This window comes from Phodopus roborovskii, unplaced genomic scaffold (assembly GCF_943737965.1).
Source record: "Phodopus roborovskii unplaced genomic scaffold, PHOROB, whole genome shotgun sequence".
NCBI lineage: Eukaryota > Metazoa > Chordata > Mammalia > Rodentia > Cricetidae > Phodopus > Phodopus roborovskii.
The window spans coordinates 471,651-491,830 of record NW_026125640.1 but is presented as its reverse complement, the minus strand read 5'-3'; the positions used below and the strand labels follow the sequence as shown (position 1 = coordinate 491,830).

The window sequence follows — 20,180 nt, the reverse complement described above, 5'->3', positions numbered from 1 at the left end:
ATATAATAATGTATTTTTTTCTAATTATACATTTGTTTCAGTATTTCTTGTCCACATTCCTTTACTGAACTGGCTATATATGCCATTTCCCTCATGAATAAATAAATAACACAGATGGGAGTGACATTTTACCCTTTCTGAAAAAGTGTCTTTTAAACATTTTGCAACACAGGAAATGATGTCTATAGAATCACATAGAAGGCAGACCTTGTTGGCAAGTACACATTATGCACAGCAAAACCCTGCCCAGGAATTTTCTTCACTCATATGGATTAATCCAGAATGCCAATAGAATACTCTTACTTGCTAACTTTTAAATGTCTTTGTGCTAATTTATATCTCTGTTGGTTTGGTATTGTTAGAAGGGATTGCTCTTGTTTTTGACCCAAGGTCTTACATAACCCATGCTAGCCTCAGACTCACTATGTAGCAATGGACAATCAAATCCTTGGTCCTCCTGCCTCCACCTCCCAAGTGTTGGTATTAGAGGAATCATAGCTATTAAATGATTTCCTATGACTGGTAGAAAGAGTTGAGGATTTGACTTTAGGATCTGTGCATTTTTCTAATTGTAGCCATAGTTTACAGAAGAAAATCTAGTCGTTAGATAAAAGTCAATAACGAATTTGGTCTGTCAGCCTTTTTATTCATTAGTGGACTAGTTAATGCATTTAAATTTCAATCTATTAAAAATTTCTTGGCATTTTAGACAACAACTATTTGAGATCTTGACTAAATGCATTAACTAGTGTAGTTTTTAAGGATAATTTCCAGGTAAGATACACTATTCTGGGAAGTGACTGGTAAACATAACACCCACACTACACTACAGAGAGGTTATGTTTTTGGATCTGTAAATGAATATGATTTCAGCCACATTATGTAAGTGGATAATTTAAGTAAGTAATGTAGGGATGCATTAGGTGTACCCATGAGACCTAAGTCTGTTGAAAGGGCAGAAATTCATAATTTTCTACCACTCTCTTTTTCTTCAGGAACCACAATAAGCTACTTAAAAGTTGTAATATGTGAATGAAATTCTGTTAGGAATCTCAAGATAATAAGGTTTATTCTTGAGACAAAATCTCACTGTAGCTCAGGCTGACCTGGGATTGTGTCTTCCATATTCACCATGTTCAACTCATTGCAATCCTCCTGCTTCACCCCCCTCCAAGTGCTAGGAATATTTTAAGGTCAAAAAAAGATGTTTCTGTCCTAAAGTAAAGTGATTAGCTGATCTTAGGATATAATAAGGAAAGAATAGTGAATGACACATTTGAGCATTATAGAAAACTGTAAAAATCCCACAGAAAAAGAATCTAAAAAAAGGAGTACAAATAGGCACTAAAATTTTGCCTCATCTTTTTGTGTATATGTACACTAATGAATTAAGAGTTATTTTACAGTACCCCAGGTTAACTTACCAGTGTCTAAACCCCTAAGATAACTGGTTTTTCCCTCCCCATCAACAGTTCCAGCATCTCCTCAGGGAGGTGGGGGGGGGATCTCATGAAGCTGCCTTATATAGCTATATTGCTTGGCTTCTAGATCCTTCTTTCATATTGTTCAACTGCCTATTAACTTCTAGAAGCCCTCAGCGAGGGGAGGGGCCTCTTGCCCCATCCATGAGGAAATGTTGATGTCCTAATCTTGCACAGGTCTTATATAGGTGATCACAGCTGCTAAGAGTTCGACATTGCAATGCTATCTTACTTTTATTGTGTTTATTAGTAAGACTGTCAAAAGGTACCTGTGGCTTCTTTATCAAAACAAACCTTAAAACTTGTTTTCTCTCTGTGAAAATAACAGTTTTGGGGTGACTAATATGCTCTTATTATGAATTGCTAAAACATTATTTATATTGGTTTTCTATGACTATTGTAACAAATTACCATATTTTCAGTAGTTTAACACATTTATTTTCTTATACATTGGAAAGTATAAAACTTTTCTCCCATCTTGAACTCTAGGGAAGAATCTATTTCCTTGGCTTTTCCAGACTCTATAGCTACATTCTTTGACTTTTATCCCTTTCCTTCATCATCAAGGCCAGCAGTGTTACATCTTGTTTCTTTAGTCCTCAAACAGTATTCTTTTTATAACCTTAAAGGCCTACCTGGGTGTCATAATAAACGTGGACTGTTTCATTAACCATAAATTCTCTTTTGCCATATAAAGTGACATTCAAGTATCTTTGGAGGAGGCATTATTCAGCCTAACATATTTTCCATAATAATCCTAGCCAAAGAGCAAAAATTGAATCTCTGATCACAGTGATGGTTTTCACCCTAACATGATCATGCCCTTGAATATTCTTTTTTAAAACAACAAAGTGCAAAGTCTACATTTATAAATATGCTAAGGTATTTTTATACTTCTCTAAATATTTTCACTTTAATTAATAGATACCCAAGCCACAATTCAAACCTCCCAGCAACTGCTTATTTTTTGCCTTTCAAAGTCAAATTCAAAATGAAAAATGCAGTAAAATTTAAAAAAAAAATCTTTCACTTGTCTTTAAGGTATCCAAAGAAACGCTAGAAACTAAAGACTTGTTCTTTCTACCAATAAGAGATGGTGTTGAAAAAAATTGCTTTATTTGCTATGTCAGGGTTGACAAATCACAGGCGAAAACACCAAAGCAAAAAGAGGTACTTAGCCTTGTCTACATTACCTTCAGTAGGAGAAATAGTGTTAATGTAAGTATAATTAGGACTCCTTATGCACAGGCTCTCTATCTACAATTCAACCAAATGAAGACCAAAAATGTTAGGAAAATGTGTCTTTACTGAAGAAGTCTAATTCTTTGTCATCCTTCCCTAAACAATCTAGAATAAAAGCTATTTACATTCCATTTATATATTTTTTTAATAAATGACCTAGAACTGACAAGAATTATAGGGAAGAACCAAGTGAGGTAGTGCATGTCTATAGTAGTCCCAGATACTTAGGAATCTGAGACAGGGGGATTACTTGGGCTCACAAATATGAGATCAGTCTAGGCATTATGGCAAGGCCCTGTTAAAATACAATAAACTGAGATAAAATATAAGGGAATATGGGTGTATACTATAAGTAAATATAACACCACTATATGTAATGAACTTAAGCATGAATCCGATCTTCCTATCTCTACAAGGGTCATCTGGGAACCAATATCAGATACTGGAGGATGGAAGTATTAAAGTTCTAGGTTATATGGAAAATTTCTAGAGCTCCACTTCTAATTATCAGGGTCCTTATGATGCTTTCCTTCATGATATTAGGTGATAAAATTATAGTGATAGAGTTGTTATTTCAGCAAATTAGAAAAAAAAAACTTTGAATCTTCCCGTTGAAAATTCTGTTATTTTATTATAGTCATTTTGGAATGAGGATGCATGTCACAGTTTTGTATGTAGCATTATTAAAAGCATACACACCTAGCAACGATGTGCCTTTGAAAATATGTGTAGTTATTACAATTAGAATTTTTGGCCAAATAATCTGTTCACATTAGCATTATTATCTCATTGTGTATATCACTTTTCTACTACTATTATATCCAGTTATTCTATATTTAGTATGTACTCCTACCTGATTGTCCACTTGTGAAAATTATTAGCTGTCACCAGTAACTTGTCATAGAGACTTAAGTTTCAGTCACCTCTGGCTAATTTTTGATCTCAGAGTTCTGTCAAAATGGACTTCAGTGACTTTAGAGAATAGGCTCTTCATATCATGATGTAAGCACTTTTCAGAACATGAAAAGTGGTCAGCTTAAAAACAGGGGCTGCAAGCGGGAACATATGGATCTCTGTGGGAAAGGGAAATAGAAGAGACCTGCTAGGTGGACTAGAGGTAGGTGGGGATGGGAACTCGAGGGATTGGGTTGATGAAAGGGGAAAGTACTGAAAGAGATGACTGGAAAGGGGGGCATTTTAGGGTCAGGTAGAAACCTGATGCAAAGGAAACCCCCACAAGTCTACAAGCATGGCTCCAGCTATGATTCTTAGCAATAGTGGATGCATAGTCTGAACTGGCCATCTCCTTTGATCAAATTGGTGACTGCCCCAAATGTCATCATCAAGCCTTTATCCAGCAACTAATGGAAACAGATGCAGAGACCCACCAGGCTCAGGGATCATGCTGAAGAGGAGCCAGAGGGGTCAAGGACATCACAAGAAAACCAACAGAAACAACTAACCTGGCTCATAGGAGCTCACAGAGTCTGAACCAAAAACCAAAGAACCTGAATGTAGGCCCTCTACATATATATGACAGTTGTGTAGCTTGATATACTTGGATTCCTAGCACTGGAAGCAGGGGCTATCCCTAACACTTTGACTGGCTTTTGGGAATCTATTCCTCATAATAAGTAGCCTTGCTCAGTTGTAATACAAGGAGAGATGCTTAGTTTTAATGCAACTCAATATGCCATGCTTTAAGGACACCCATGGGAGGCCGGCCCCTTTCTGAACCAAAACAGAGGAGGAATGAATTGAGGGGATGTGGGGAGGAGGAGAAGAGGGAGGAGAAACTACAGTTGAGATGTAAAATAAATAAATAAAAATTAAAAAGACAAAGAAAAAAGAACAGGGACTGGAGAGATGACTCAGAGGTTAAGAACACTTCCAGAGAATCAGGTTCAATTCCCAACACCCACATTGCAGATCACAACCAGCTGTTATCTCCAATCCCAAGGGATATGGTACCCATTTTTCACCTCCAGGAGCAATGTATGCATGTGGTGCACAGGCATACATGTAGGCAAACACTCCTACACATAAAATATGTCTTAATTATAGAACATACTGGAACATTAAGCAACATATCCAGTAGAATAAGATTTTGGTTAACAAAGCCCAACTCCATCCATTTTTCCTAAGCTAAATGGCCTATGCCAAGTATAAGTAGGTGTTTTTGAAAATGAGTTGTTGAGTGTGTTCCTAGAAATCAGACAGACCCTAGTATCTGAGTGTTAAGGAGCTTTATTTGTCTAGACGAGAAGCTCATATACTTTATCATAGGCTCCTTTCCGGGCAGAGTCCAGGAAAGAGCCTCAAGAACAGGTAGCAGCAGAACTCTATTATCACTTTGCTGCCCATTAACCATGTTTAAAAAAACAAAATACCTTCAATGAGCTGTTTACCTCATCAGGATGTGATAGCTTCAGAGAAGCCTGTCTTTACACTGTAGCTAGCTAAAAGTACCCTGCCTAGCTAAAGCCCCCACTTATGAAAGTCAGCCTAACACGTTATCTCTTCCTAGAAAGTATATAAAAGCTATTGCTAGAGTAGTCAGAGGGGATGAAGGTCTACCTAAAGCAGGCATCTGAATTTGTGAATGGCAACCATCTGGTATCTACTGGCTTTGGAGGCATGAAAGATGCAAAAGTGAAGGAGTCATGAAGTCTTCCTCCGTGGTTTCTAACACCCAAAGGTGTTAGAGATGTCAGAACTATGAGACATCTGCCCATGAGAGTGATGTACAGAGAGTGGAATCAGCCCAGCAAAAAAGCTGAATGAATGGTTCCATTTAAGCCCTCTGAAAACAAAGCCTTAGACACCAGACATGGAGCTACAGGACTTGCTATTTGTCCTGCCTAGTTGTGATCTTGCTGTGGTCCAGTACTTTCTCACTATGCCCCAACTCATTCTTCCTTAAGTTGGTCATGGTACTTTATTATAGCATAAAAAGTAACTAATGTAAGAGGTATTTAAGCATCTGCTATGCTGTTCATGGGCCCCATGTTTCCCATGAAACCTTCAAGTACAGCTGAGAACGATACATAAAGGGAGGTCAGTATCCTTGCCAACCGATCCTCCTTAGTCTCTTGATGCTGCAAAGACTTTGCTAGCCGGGGCTGAATCAACTCCAACCTTCAAAATCAACCCAATAAAAGAAGCTGAGTCTCAGAGAGACTAGGAAGGCTGTACTTATTATTATTATTATTATTATTATTATTATTATTATTATTAAAACAATCTTATTTTACCTACTTGTCCCAGTTCCCTCTCCCTCCCATCTTCCCATTCCCCCACCATCTCTCCATCCCCACCACCCCCTATCCATTCCTCAGAGAGTGTGAGGCCTCTCATGCCTGATCATCAAAGTCTGGCACCTCATTTGGGGCAGGACCAAGGCCCTCCCCACTGTATCTAGGCTGAAGAGAGTATCCTTCCATAAGAAATGGACTCCAAAAAGCCAGGTCATGCATGAGAGATAAATATTTGTTTCACTGCCAGTAGCCCCATAGACTGCCCAGGCCCCCCAACTGACACCCACATTCAGAGGGCCTGGTTCAGTCTTATACAGATTTCCCAGCTGTCAGTCTGGAGTCCATGAGCTCCCACTTGCTCAGGTCAGCTGTTTCTGTGGTTTTCCCTAGCGTGGTCTTGACCCCTTTGCTCATCACTCCTCCTTCTCTACAACTGAATTCCAGGAGTTCAGCTCAGTGCTTAGCTGTGGGTCTCTGCTTGTGCTTCCATCAGCTACTGAATGAAGGCTCTATGATGGCATACATAGTAGTTATCAATCTCATTATAGCAGATGGGCATTTATGGTTGCCTCTCTACTATTACTTAGGTTCTTAGATGTACTCTTATACTACTACATGAGCTGTAATGTGACAAACTGACTGACTACACAGGGCTGATCATCAGGCATGTTTAATCCATCTACTAGAGTTCCTTTTATACTAAGTTAATTCAACTGTCATGCTGTCCTGTTACATACCCAGGAGACCATGTTTTAGATTAGAATAAGCCACAGTCATAAGGCAAATAAACACTTTTTAAAAGTCAGACAGCTACCTAACCAACCTAATACTCTAGGCCTGAGAACATTCTTTGAGAACAGAGCTCCGAACATAATGACTACTGTCACTGAAGGCCACTGAACTAGAAGAAACTCATAACCTCTGGGTACATAGATGCTTCACTGCAAGGAAGAGAGGAGGGGCATAGAGTGTCTTCATCCTGTGATGAGGGTAGCTGTCTAGCCACTTGAGGTTGCAGGGGAGAATGGGTATTACAATAGGAATGAGCAAGGGAGGATAGCTAAGTTCACAATGCCGATGGAAGGAAACTACTTGGGATAGAATTGTACAAGTGAGAGCAAGGATAATGGAGAAGAGGTTCTGGGGGAATCAAGAAAAACAAGCTATATTGGAAAATCTCATAATGAAACTTAATGCTTGCAAGTTAATTTAAAAATTTTTAAAAAATGTGTATTTTACAAGATGTTTAAAAAAAGAAAGAAAAGTATGCTTCATAGCTCTCCATGGAACCATGAATATGTGTGGTAGAAATCTTGGGAGTGGGGTTTCAACCTATACAAATATCATTAGTGATTATGTGGCAGAAGTTGTCTTGGATTTTTGCAAGCACATCTTCCAGAGCCATAAGCACAATTCTGGCACTTCACTCTGTAAATGCATCAAGGCCAAGTCATGCATTTCTACTTCTAATAAGGCAGGCATGGGGAGCTACCAGGAGGAAGAAGCAAAGAAGAGACCAGAGTCTGACTAATGGACCCACCTCCATCTGTCTCTATCCCCTGCATTGTACTTTCCCATAGACAGCAGAGGGTGGTAGTCATAGCTAGTAGCTCCAATACCCAACAGTCACCTGAGCGCCAAGCACATCTAGCTGCTCTTTGGAAAAGTAGCCTGAGTATATGGGGACAGGAAAGGACACAGATGGAGCTATTTATGGGACACCAAAGAGGGGGATTCTCATTTTCCAAGCTAAAGAAGTCACAGCCCATGCCGGGTGGTGGTGGCACATATCTTTAATCCCAGCACTCGGGAGGCATAGGCAGGTGAATCTCTGTGAGTTTGAGTCCAGCCTGGTCTACACAGCTAGTTCCAGGACAGCCTCCAAAGCCAGAGACACCCTGTCTCACAAAAAAAGGCACTGCCCAGTGGAAAGATGGAATGTCCGAGATCACATGGAAAGAAAGTGTGCACTGGGATCTGAAACGAAAGTCTTCTGATTCTGTTGTGAGAGCTGACTGGACAGCCTCTGAGAAGTTCTGTTGGAAAGGCCAGCATCAGCAGAGGGGGCCTGCCAGGACCTGATGAACAGTGAAAACTTCAAATGGACGTTGACAGTCAGGGACATAGATTGTTGGAACACTCGATTTGGGTCCCAGTGCTAAGCGCAAGCAGCAGTTGAAAGTGTTAATAAGAAGCCCATACCCTTTCTGTAAAACATCAGGGACAGAATTTATACACAACACATGAAAACCCTGCAAACACAGGCTCAGCCTCTGATGGTGCTGCACTCCTTTATGACATACAGCACCACTGACAACCCAGAGCCTCCCTCTGAGAGTAACACTGCCAACTATGGTCACAGCTGAAGATGTTTATAAGTTCCTTAATGTTCTACTTGAATTTCATGTTGGTTGGGTAATAGCATTTATATACTATTGTTATTTAGTTTACCAGTATGTCCAAGACTGGTGACACATGGCTTTACTCCCAGAACTTGGGAGAGAGGGGTAGGCCAATCTCTGAATTTGAGGCCAGCCTGATCTACACAGAGTTCCAGGACAGCCAGAGCTATGTCAAGAGACCGTATCACAAGAAAAAAAGAAAAAGAAAAGAATATAGAAGCATATATACATCACAGCATCTTAGTATTACACCTGCTAATCCTTGTGTAAATCCTTTTAGACCCAAAGACAAATAAAATAAAAATAAAAACCTCTAAAACACAGAGTATGTCTTCCATGTTGTGTATTTCCTTCTAGGGTTTCACTAACACTGCTCAGTGCTCTGTGAACACTCCTGAAGCTCACACCAACAGTGTGCCACTTCCCATGGTCTCCCTCATTCCACTGTCATCATCTTCTGACCTGAGATCTAACTTCCAAAGAAGCCTTTCCCACCACTGTCCATGTCTTCCTTCGCTCCTCTTCAGTTAGCAGCAGTGTCCTGGGAATCCAATGTGCCTGGAGGCCAAAGCCAAATCCCTGAGCTCCTAAGGCTTTCCATGCTCACAACCTTCTCTGCCCTCTACCCCAGCCAAATCCTCCCATCAAGCCTACCTGTATTCACACCTTTCTGTCACCAGTACTTCTTACTTTCATTCTTGACCACCTCCTCCCACCAAGACCACTGCCCATTCGAAATTTCCCCTGGAAATCAAATCCCCACAGCTCCAAACCCACCACCACCCTGCTGGGTGTTTCTCTAGCTAAAAATGATGAACCAAAAGTAATCAGAACAACTGGCTTCAGTTTAGATGCTTTAATATCACTTCTGGTTAACCCCCCCCCAGCAAGAAGGACACTGGGAGTGGTTGAGGATGAAGGAGTTGAGTTGGTGGGCCCTCCAGCCTCTGAGACCCATTCATCATCAGTTGTCATTGGCTTCTTCTGGTACCTCATCAACCCCTGAGTTGGCGTCCTCTTTGAAGAGTTCCTGAAGATGCTCGTTGTTCTGTACTACTCGATAAACATGCTCTGGGGTGATGCGCTTCCTGCCGTTGATGTGGGCCTCCTCGCCAGCCAACTCAAGAATGTTAGATGTCAGGTACTCGAGTATACCGGCGAGGAACACGGGTGCAGAAGAGCTCAGGCGCCGGGAATAGTTCCCCTCCCGCAAGAAGCGGTCTACCCTGCTGACGGGAAATTGAAGCTCGGCTCTTGCTGAACGAGTTATGTTTCGTCTTCGCTTCTTCCCAGCCATGGCGCCTATATGATGGTTTTGGCTCAACTTCACCCTTCTTCTGGCCTGGGTCTCTCAAAATGACTAACCCTCTTAACTGCCCATGTATTTATCTTTGCTCCTCAGGAGAGGACTTTGTTACAACATAGACTTTATGATGTCACTGGTGTATACTGAGCTCTGGTATTCAGTGCAGAAATGCCCATATTAGGAAATTTCTCACCTTAGTGAATAAATCCTCTTTTTCCCTTTCCCATTTTCATTTGTGTATTGTGCATACACATGTGTGCATGGTGTGTGTGTGTTTGTGTTTGTGTGTGTGTGGCCTGAAGTTGATATGTGGAATCATCCTCGATCATCATTCTTGATCACTCTTCTGTCTTACTTACTGAGATAAGATCTCTCTATCCAAGCCAGAACTCACAAATACAGTTTTACTAGCCACCTGGCTTGAGAGATCCTGCCTTAGCATTTCAAAGCTGGAATTACAGGCAAGGTACCAAGCCCACCTGGTGATATCCTCTTTTTTTGGGTGGGGGGGAGGTTGAGACAGGGTTTCTCTGTGTAGCTTTGGAGCTTGTCCGGGAATTCATTCTGTAGACCAGGCTGCCTCCCGAGTGCTAGGATTAAAGGCGTGCACCACCAATGCCCAGCAAGGTTATATCCTCTTTTTATGGGAACGTTTTCTATTTGATTTTTGTATTCTGACAAGATCTATGTGTCAATGGAAAACTTCTGCCCATGGGATGTGCAACTCCACGTTATGTATCAAACTTAGTTTTGCCTCAATTTACATAGTCACCTCAGTATTCCTAATCAGTATTCCTGTTCCTATTTTTTTACTCTTCTTTGAACTGCTCATCACGTTTGCCACTTAACATCTGGCAGATATTTACCTGTTAAGTATTTAAGGTGTCAGATCTCTTTGAGGATCTGGATTTTACTATTTCAGATAATCTTACCTACCCATTTTGTAGCACATCCACACATATACTTAACCAATTCACTTTACACTAGATATTCTATAGTCATTTCAAGTTCAGTGACAGATATGTACTCCCATGCCTACCCTTTTCAGTACTTCATGTGAATCCCATACATCAACACTGTACAAATTTTATTTTTACCATATATTCATTGCATAAATTAATGGGTTTGTTATGCTATTTCCATCCATATACATATAGTACTTATTTGATCATATTCTTTTAATTTTTTAACATTTATTTGAGAGTGAATGTTATGGCATGCATGTGGGAGTGAGGGAACGATTTGCAGGAACTGATTCTCTCTTTCCACTATGTGGCGATCACTGGGTGTAAAGACACGTGCTCTTAACAGTTCAGTCATCTCTCCAGCCCCAGTGTAATGTTATTTTTGACTATTTTGTTTTCCTGATTTTTTAGTTTAGTATTGCTGTTTTATTTCCTATTCATTTACAGTAGATAAGTTATTCTCCATTGTTAACAACAGTAACTAATAATTTTCTAATTTTGTTTTATTTTCTATTAAAATAAAGTTTACATAACATAAAATCTACCATCTTAGCATTATAAAATGTGATGTCCACTTGCAATGTTATGAAACTATTAGCATCCCACCATGGTCACTGCCTATACTATTCCCATGCTAACTGCTTCCTGGAAATCAGATTGAAATGTCCTTACAGCTCTCATACCTTCAATCCTTTACAGAGTAGCTTTTGGGTATTATGAGATCTGATGCCCCAATCAGCTCTCAAACTATTTTATAGACATGGATGATCTTGAACTTCTGATACTCTTGCCTCCACCTCCCAAATGATGAATTACAGGCATGTGTCACCATATTTGATTTATTCTGTGCTAGTGCAGGGGATCAAACCCAGAGATACAGGCATGTTACGCAAGCAGTCTAGCAACTAAACCACATTCAAGACCCCCACCCCTTTTTTGAGATAGGGTATCTGTCATATATAGCAGGCTGGCACCAAGAAATCTTAGACTTCTGATCTTGTCCCAAAGTGCTTTTAATATAAGTGGGCACCACCACTCTTGGCTTGTGTGGTTCTGTGGACTGAACCCAGAGCTGCCTGCATACTAAGGAAACACACTACCAACTCAGCTATGATAAATTGCTTTTTTTGTTTCTTCTGTCCCTTTCTATGGTATGGAAAACTGAACTGAAGGCCATGTACATGCTAGGTAAGCACTTTCTACTGACCCACATCCCTAGTTCTAACATCTATTGAAAACAGGCATCTCCCTTTACACACCGATTCAAATATTTTTTTTTCTTATATCCCCATGTCTGTTCTTTATCTACCTTTTGAGGTAGTTTTAACATGTTTTCCTCTCATGATCTAAATAGAATCTTTAAATATGTCCATTTTGTGAAAAGAAAAAAAAACATGCCACAGAATCCTGCACTTTGTCCAGACAGCTTCCATGACTATAACTGTGACAGGGCCCTGGACACATTCCAGGCACATCCTATGCTTTGCCTTCATATGTAATTAATTATCAGTCACTCCTTTTCCCTATCTTCAATACTGTTCCAAGAATCCATTCTCACTATTCTATTCCAACACATTATCACTGTCACTTCAGAAATCCTAGCTGCCCACTTACTGTCCTTCCAATTTCTTCCCCTACTGGCTTCCAATTTATTTCCCAGAGTAGTTATTTTCTAACACTAAATGTGCTTATGACACTGTATTGCTTAAAACTCATCAGTGGCTTCCCACTGCATGTAGATTATAATTTTTAAATCCTAAGATGTTCTATACTGCTTTTCTTTTATCTAGCTTCTCTGCCTCATTGGCCATTTTAAAATATAAGTCTATGTTCTGGAAAACGATGACTCATTTCCAAGCTTGGTTAGAATCCACACAGTCTCCTTCACCTTTATTTTGCACAATTTACCAGAAGTAAAACAGATACATGATTAATCATTCAATGCATGTCTGCCATTTTCTTCCAAAGTGACAGGAGCCTGTCCACTTCATTAATACTTTATCCTCAGAGACAAGCACAGAGACTAGAACACAGAGCATACTCAATAAATCCACTACATCCATGAATGAAACTATCCAAATATAATCTTAGCTCACAGTTCCTCTAGTAGGCTGTAGGTATGCTTTCCCTCTTCAGCAAGATGAAAAGAACATCCTCTACTTCACGGGACACTATGAGAAACAAATGCTACCAAGTTCATCACAGTACCTGGCATAAAATATGTTTTCATGGAACAATTATTACAGACTATAGCAGACTACAAAAGGGTACTCTCAAGCCTGCCAAGGCAAATGGTAAGCTGTCTGGACCTCCCCACAGCAGAGCAATCTTACAATTCTAACGTGGGTTTAAGGCCAATATATCCTTCAAGATCCCAGGGACTTGATCATGCTTCTGCTGAAAATTGACTAAACTGAGGGAATCAAAGGATGGCCATCTTATCCAAGATAGAAGCTCACAGGGACAGGGTCTGTTATTCATTAACTATGCAAAAACTTTCTAATAGAACATAATATTATTTATATGAAATAGACAAAAGACAAATCCATAGAAACTGCAAGAAGATTTGTGGTTGCTAAGGGTTAGAAAGCAAGGAAAACAATGACTAATAATTTGTAGGTTTCTTTTTGACATGATGAAAATGTTTTACATTTTAGAATCTAAAATGGTAGATAAAGTTATCTTGGTACAACACTGTAAATATATTAAAACTACTAACTACTAAATTTGCTCTACAAATTAAACTGCAAAAAGAAAGAAAGAAAGAAAGAAAGAAAGAAAGAAAGAAAGAAAGAGAAAAAAAGAAGAACCCTCCAGTTATCATTTAGCTCCATGATTCCTAAGTCATGGTCACCAAAGATGACACAGTTTCACACTTGGAAGCAGTACCATGCTGTGAGAAGCCCAAACTCTCCTCACATGGAAAAGAGGTGAGACTCTAAGAACTCAGTGATGAGTCTTCGATGAATTATAGCTCCCACAAATTTGAGCCACCTCAGCTGGTCCGCACTAGAGCACAGGTGAACTTTTCCTTTTGAGTCCTGGCCAAAATACAGAATCATATGCACCCACCCCTCTCCCCAAATGTTAACATTTTAACTCACTGGGATTCTAGGTAAGTAAACAGAACATAGATTCAGAACAAATGAACATATAAATGCACTTCACCTGAATACAAACTGTTTTGCTTCTCAGTTTGAACCTCAAATGTAAGCAGAAAAATTTTAAAAAAGCATGCATACATACATCTTCCAGTAGTGAAGCTCTGCTGCAAGACGGTGATATAGAGCTGCAGGGTCAGCTGTGGGGCAGAGCCTAGGAAAGCCTGGATCACAGAGGCCCGACTGAAGGCAGAGCGGTGGGTAAACATCTTGCCTTCTGCCTGGCCCACTTCCTTCTCAACCTCCTCTGCAAGGCCATCCTTTGGCATCTGCCGTTTCTTGGTGATGCTCACATAAGGCTCTTCATTCTGGTTGGACTGACAGTAGATGCAAAAGACTTCAAAACATCTAGAAACAAATTTATGAGTCATAGAATTAGTGACTGGCAAAATTCTGTCCTCTTGCAGTCATCCTGTTTTCACTTAGCTTGATTCTCAAACCCTTGCCTGGCTATTCTAAATCACTCACTCTCAGGATCAGTTCTAAGGAGTCAGTCTTCTACAAAGCCTGCAGTAGGACCATTGGGAATTGAGTGAGAATCAAGCAAGGGTGACATTGAAAGACATCAAGGCAAAGAAAATAAAAGAACGAGAAGTAGCTGACACTCTAGAGCTACAGAAAAATGTTTAGTTTTTCTTCCTGATACACATTAGCTGCGCAGCTGTAAGTATTCTGAACTTTCCCCCTCAATAATAAAACAGAGAAAATACCTGTTTTGTCATCCTGCTATGAATGAGGACTAATGGGTGTAAGGCTGTGTGTGTGTATAAATAATCCACATAAAACCAATGCCACAAACCACCCTAATTAAAAAAAAAGTTCAAACTCACTCCTATAATCTCAGCACTCTCTAGACTCTATAATCTAGAGGCTGGGGCAGAATAATTGTCAAAGAGTTCAAGACCAGCTTTGGCTACACAGTGAGCAGATGAGTCTGGGCTACAGTAAGGAAAAGAGGGAGGGAGGGAACATGAAGATGAATAAAGTTGGGTAAGTATAAAGCAGAGTTGCTTGCCAATTAGAATTTCATTGGAAGATCACAATATATTACCTATTTCTTTATCCTAATAAGACCATATAGGCCATGGCTAAATTCAAACATGCCCAGAGCTTGGCAAATGTCTTATTTAAGGACTTCTAAGACTGCTTTAGGGACACATCCTTAACTACTAACTAAAATGGTTCTCCCTAGATAATATTATAAATAGATACTGATGGAAAGAAAAAGTACGGGTGCCTACATACATGAAGCATACATACATACACAGAGAAAGGCACACATAGATGAGGACAGAGGGACTGAGATTGAGTTGATGGATGGAGAGATGAAACAAAATGTTAATTGTAGAATCTATGTTGTAGGCACTTAGGTGTATAAGTCATTAAGATTTTCTACTGTGTGTTTGAAAACTTACATAATAAAGTACTAGGAAAAACAGATTTTCCCTTGGGTTTAAACATTGGCATTTCTGCCCTAAAATTGGCACTTTTCATAACAATCCTACAATGCTGCTAGGTTTTATGGCTTAATTGGATTGACTGAATGTTGTTAACTTTATAATATCACCTGGAGGTATCTATGACAATCTAAGTACATTTATAATTTGTTATAGTAAAATAAGGCCTTAATTTTGATGCATGAAAAGAAATATAACAACCTTTCTGGTGAGCACAAAGTGGACATATTTCATGATTATTACCTTTGTTCACTTGTTTCTAGGGAAAAGAAGTTGTGTGGTTTGTGTATCAGGGGCAGTGTATGTGCTATCTTGTAATATACATTCAATCAAAGATGTTTGAATATATCACATCGACATGGCAATGTAGTCTAATTTGTTTAGAAGAAACAATAACACTTAAGTTTAGTTCATGAATTCAAGCCACTTCCTCCAAAACTGAAACCTTTGACTGACGAATGAACACCCCTTAAAACTGTTGGGCCATCAAAAGTGGCAAGCTGTAGAAGAGAGAATAAAATGATCACGATATTTATTCTCAAAGGGGTGATGATAGCACGTGTACTTTATTAAAATAGCTTGAAAACTCCCATTCCATTCATTCAGAGGTGCTCTGAATGGGATAAGGGGGCATATATAAAATAAATACGTAACGAAACAATATTTATGTTGTACTTTTCATTCCCATGACAGTTTCTGATGCACCAGCTCATAAAGAAATATTGCTGGGCTGGAGAGATAGCTCAGCCATTAGGAGCACTGACTGCTCTTCCAAAGGTCCCGAGTTAAAGTCTCAGAAACCTCACGGTGGCCTCTTCTGACCTTCATGTATCCATTCAGAGCACTCATATATTAAAAAAAAGAACATAAATTAAGTAAAATTTCAAGAAAATTTTACTGAAATAATTTAAATGAACATCACTTCTAACAGCAAAATAATGAGAGGTACCATTATTTTATTTTAGAGGTCCTCAAAATGAAAGGATCATTAAATATATCAAAGCACATCCACTCAAATACTATGTAGTTCTCAAAACTGACAGTTTCGGAAACATCTAATATAAATAACATAAGACTTTGGGTTGGTGAGATGGCTTAGTGGGTAAAGGTGCTTGCTGACAAACATAAGCAATTGAGTTTAAACCCTGGGTCTCTCTCAAGTGATGAAAGGAGAACTGACTCTCCCAAGTTATTCTCTGACCTCCACACATGTACTAAGGCATGTGTACTTGTACACAAACACAGGTACACAAATACACAATCAAATTAAATTGTTTTAATTAAAATCCTGGGATTGGGATATAGTCTGCTTAGCATGTGTTAGGCCCTGGAATCAATCCCTAGCACATGTAATTTATAAAAGTAAAAATACACTTATCATATTTGATAAAATATTTTATCGTACTTGATAAGGGAAAATTTTTAAGAGAAAACTTCACACATTTAAATGTATACAAACTATACAAATGTACACGTGCACATAAACAGTGGAATGACAGAATTGAATTATTTTGACTCAAAAGTGCCAATTGCTAAATAGAAATTGTGTAAACAAGTTGTTAAAAAAAACTAGTACCTTGGTCAGACTTGATAGGGATAAATAAATTATGGAAATGAGCAAACTGTTGAAATTTGGATTCATTTTCCCTGACAGTTTACAAACATAACCTCATACACATACTAGTAAGGATATAAAACAAAAGCATTAAGAAGTATTATCTTGTGCTGGGTGTTGTTGGTGTGTACCTTTAATCCCAGCACTCGGGAGGCAAAGGCAAGTGGATCTCTGTGAGTTCAAGACCAGCCTGGTCTATAGAGCGAGTTCCAGGACAGGTTCCTAAGCAATAAAGAGAAACCCTGTCTCGAAAACAAAACAAAAATCTCTTTAGGCAGTAGAATTAAAGGCTTTAATTTTCTTCACTGAGCAAAAATATTTTCTGTTTCTGTTATTTTAACAGATATTCTTAACTTGTGATATAAAAGTCAAACCTTAGAGCTTTTATAAGCCAAAAATAAACATAAGGTACAACATGCTAAAAGCTGCTCTATGAAATGAATGAATGAAATAAGGATTTGAAGAGGAATGCAATTCTATTGATGCTTAAGGGAACTATGTAAAACAGGGATCACGTACAGAATTTTTTTAATGAAACTGCAGAGATCAACCATGCAAATGAAAAGTTGCAAGAAAAGAAACTAGCTCTAATGGTAGTGCCTCTCACAATCCACTGCTTTTCCCAAGTGACACATTTGTCTTTTTCCCCTTTGACAAAGGGTTTCTCTGTGTAGCTCTGGCTGTCCTGGAACTCACTCTGTAGACTGGTTGGCTTCAAACTCACAGACCTCCCTGACCCTGACTCCCTAGTGCTTACCCACTAAGCCACTGCACACACCTGGCATATCTTAACAAAGCTTCAAACATTGTTTCTTATAATTTTAAGGATTGTTCCAAGACCTCTTACTACCACTAAGTAGAAAAGTAAGAAACAAACCACTACTGTTTTCTTAAAATACTTCTAAGACTTATCCAATTATTCCAATTTTTATTCATACAGTTTGTTTTAAGTGTTGTTTCTCTTCATGAGCTACTTGAATAAAATCACCCAAGGTAAGGGCTAAGGATGTAGGTCAGTGGTAAAGGTCCAGCACCCTTCAAAAAAATTATTCAAGGAAGTTCTTCAATATCACATACTCCATGGTGCAGTAAGTTTTTATGTAATTTAATATTGGTTAAGTATTCAGGCTCTAAAGGTCATCAGGGTCTCTGCTCAACTCTGCCTGTTCAGACAAATAGTTGATAAAGGAATAACTCTACCAAGGAGTGGCTATAGTTGTGTTCTAACAAACTTTATTTACAGAAACAGGTGGTGGCATGACTGGCCAGTGGAGCATAATCTGAAGACCCCATGATGATCCCTGCTGTAGATACTTAGTACTCCGATTCTACTTTTTTCTACTTAGTTTCATTTTTCAGGAATAATATAATTTTCTTGTCAACCATAACAGTTTGTTCCCTAGGTAAAACTAGACATGTTGATGGCAGCACAAATAACTTGAGGAACCAAGGATCCTAATGAAAATACTAACATTTCCTATAAGCCATATTATGTTCATATGCTCTGAGAAACTACATCAGAGAGCTATGCTGGTTAAATAGAGAATATTCTGAAACCTTTAACAAGCCACTTGCTTACTCACCTGAGTCTCAATAAATGATGTTTCTACTTTGCAAAGGAAAGAAATGTTTTTCAAATGTAGATGGTTATTATTTAAAATTATTTCGAAGTTCCCTACAGAGAAATACTAATATGAATCACTCTGCAATGTTCTATATCAATGTCAGAGTGTTTTAACCTACATCTTATAAACTTAGATTTTTTTCTGTCTGCTAAATTGTGCTAGTAATAAAAATGGGGCATTCCTTGAAGTTGTCACTCATTTATATTTACTACTTTCAATTAATTTATGAAAACTAACATAATTGTGAGAGTAATAGGAAACAAAGGGTAAAAGATAGTCTCTGTTTTTCCAAAATATCTAGCATAGCTCTAAGATTTTCCTTCAAATTGGAAAAAAAAAGGTAATTCAAGACACTATCCAAATGTCATATTAGAAAGAACCATAGAAACTGTAACTATACATTTAAATATAAGACAAAGATTAAATAAATTCAATAAAGAGGTCTTCCAATGCTTCCCTGAAGGAAAAAGGGAGCCGAAGTGAGCTAATAGTTTTAGTTCATAACCATTAGTGTAAGGTATTACAGATCTGCATTTTCCCCACACTGAGGATCTTACATGGGGTTTCAACCATATTAAGGCAAGCACTATACAGTAAACAACTTACTGTATGCCACTTTAGTTGGGTCATCATATCATATGAACTCAAAAGCAGCATCTACCTAAAAATGATAGTTTGGCTCCCCTAACTTGAGCAGAAGTAAACTGCCCACCAAACAACTTTAAAATAGTATTAAAACCCATTGCTAAGGAGTAAATGGGAGAAATTATTGTGATTCCCTTGTTTGGAAGAATAATTTGATCTTTCTGAAAAGCTGATGATTTATGCCTTTAATTTAATCCCAGCACTCGGGAGGCAGAGGCAGATGGATCTCTTTGAGTTCGAGGCCAGCCTGGTCTACAAGAGCAAGTTCCAGGACAGGGTCCAAAACCACAGAGAAACCCTGTCTTGAAAAAACAAAACAAACAACAACAACAACAAAAAAGACGTGTTCAAGTTAGAACCAGTCATTAGGAAGAAATCTCACTAAGATTTTTTTTTTTAAGTCCCATTAACCAAAAGTTAACAAATCTCCCTTTCATTTAGAAGCTAAGGGTCTTGAAAGCTACATTTTGTGTATCTGAGTTCAAACATTATGGGTCCAATACTTCCTTGACATAAATCAGCTTTATCAGAATATGAGACTCCTTTCACTAATAAAGTTTTAAAAATTACTGCGATAACTGAAGGTGATCGAAGAATTTATAATAAAGGGGAAATTTGTTAGACATACATGTTTAGGAAGAAAAAACTAAAGTCACATTCTGTCACTCTGTACTATTGTTCTTCACATCTTAGCATATTTCCTTGAACTCTAGTTTATAGTCGCCATGCTCTTTTATATACAATATTCTATTAGCTTTGTCTTCAGCAACTCTTAATGTTAAGAGACACTTTCAAAAAAAAAAGAGAGAGACACTTTCAAACATTTAAAACCCTAAAGATGGAACTGCTGATAAAATGTCCTGCACACTCTACTTTGTTTTACAGAACACAGAGAACATAATGAACCTAATTACATTTTGGAAGGAAGCCTTGGGAACATGTTCTGGAGCCTCATTTGCCCCTTGTACAAAATGGGAACATGGACAAGTGAGCCTATAGCAATGGTGGCACACTGCACTGGTTT

At 38.6% G+C, this 20,180-nt stretch overlaps 1 protein-coding gene across 1 annotated transcript in view; it reads right to left on the bottom strand.

The window, feature by feature from the left end:
* Window positions 1-20,180, bottom strand: part of Xk (X-linked Kx blood group antigen, Kell and VPS13A binding protein) — a 40,751-nt gene that overhangs the window by 18,637 nt on the left and 1,934 nt on the right. Inside the window, exon 2 of the mRNA XM_051177927.1 lies at window positions 13,900-14,162. Within this exon, the coding sequence (XP_051033884.1) occupies window positions 13,900-14,162 (263 nt within the window). The remainder of the gene's footprint in view (window positions 1-13,899; window positions 14,163-20,180) is intronic.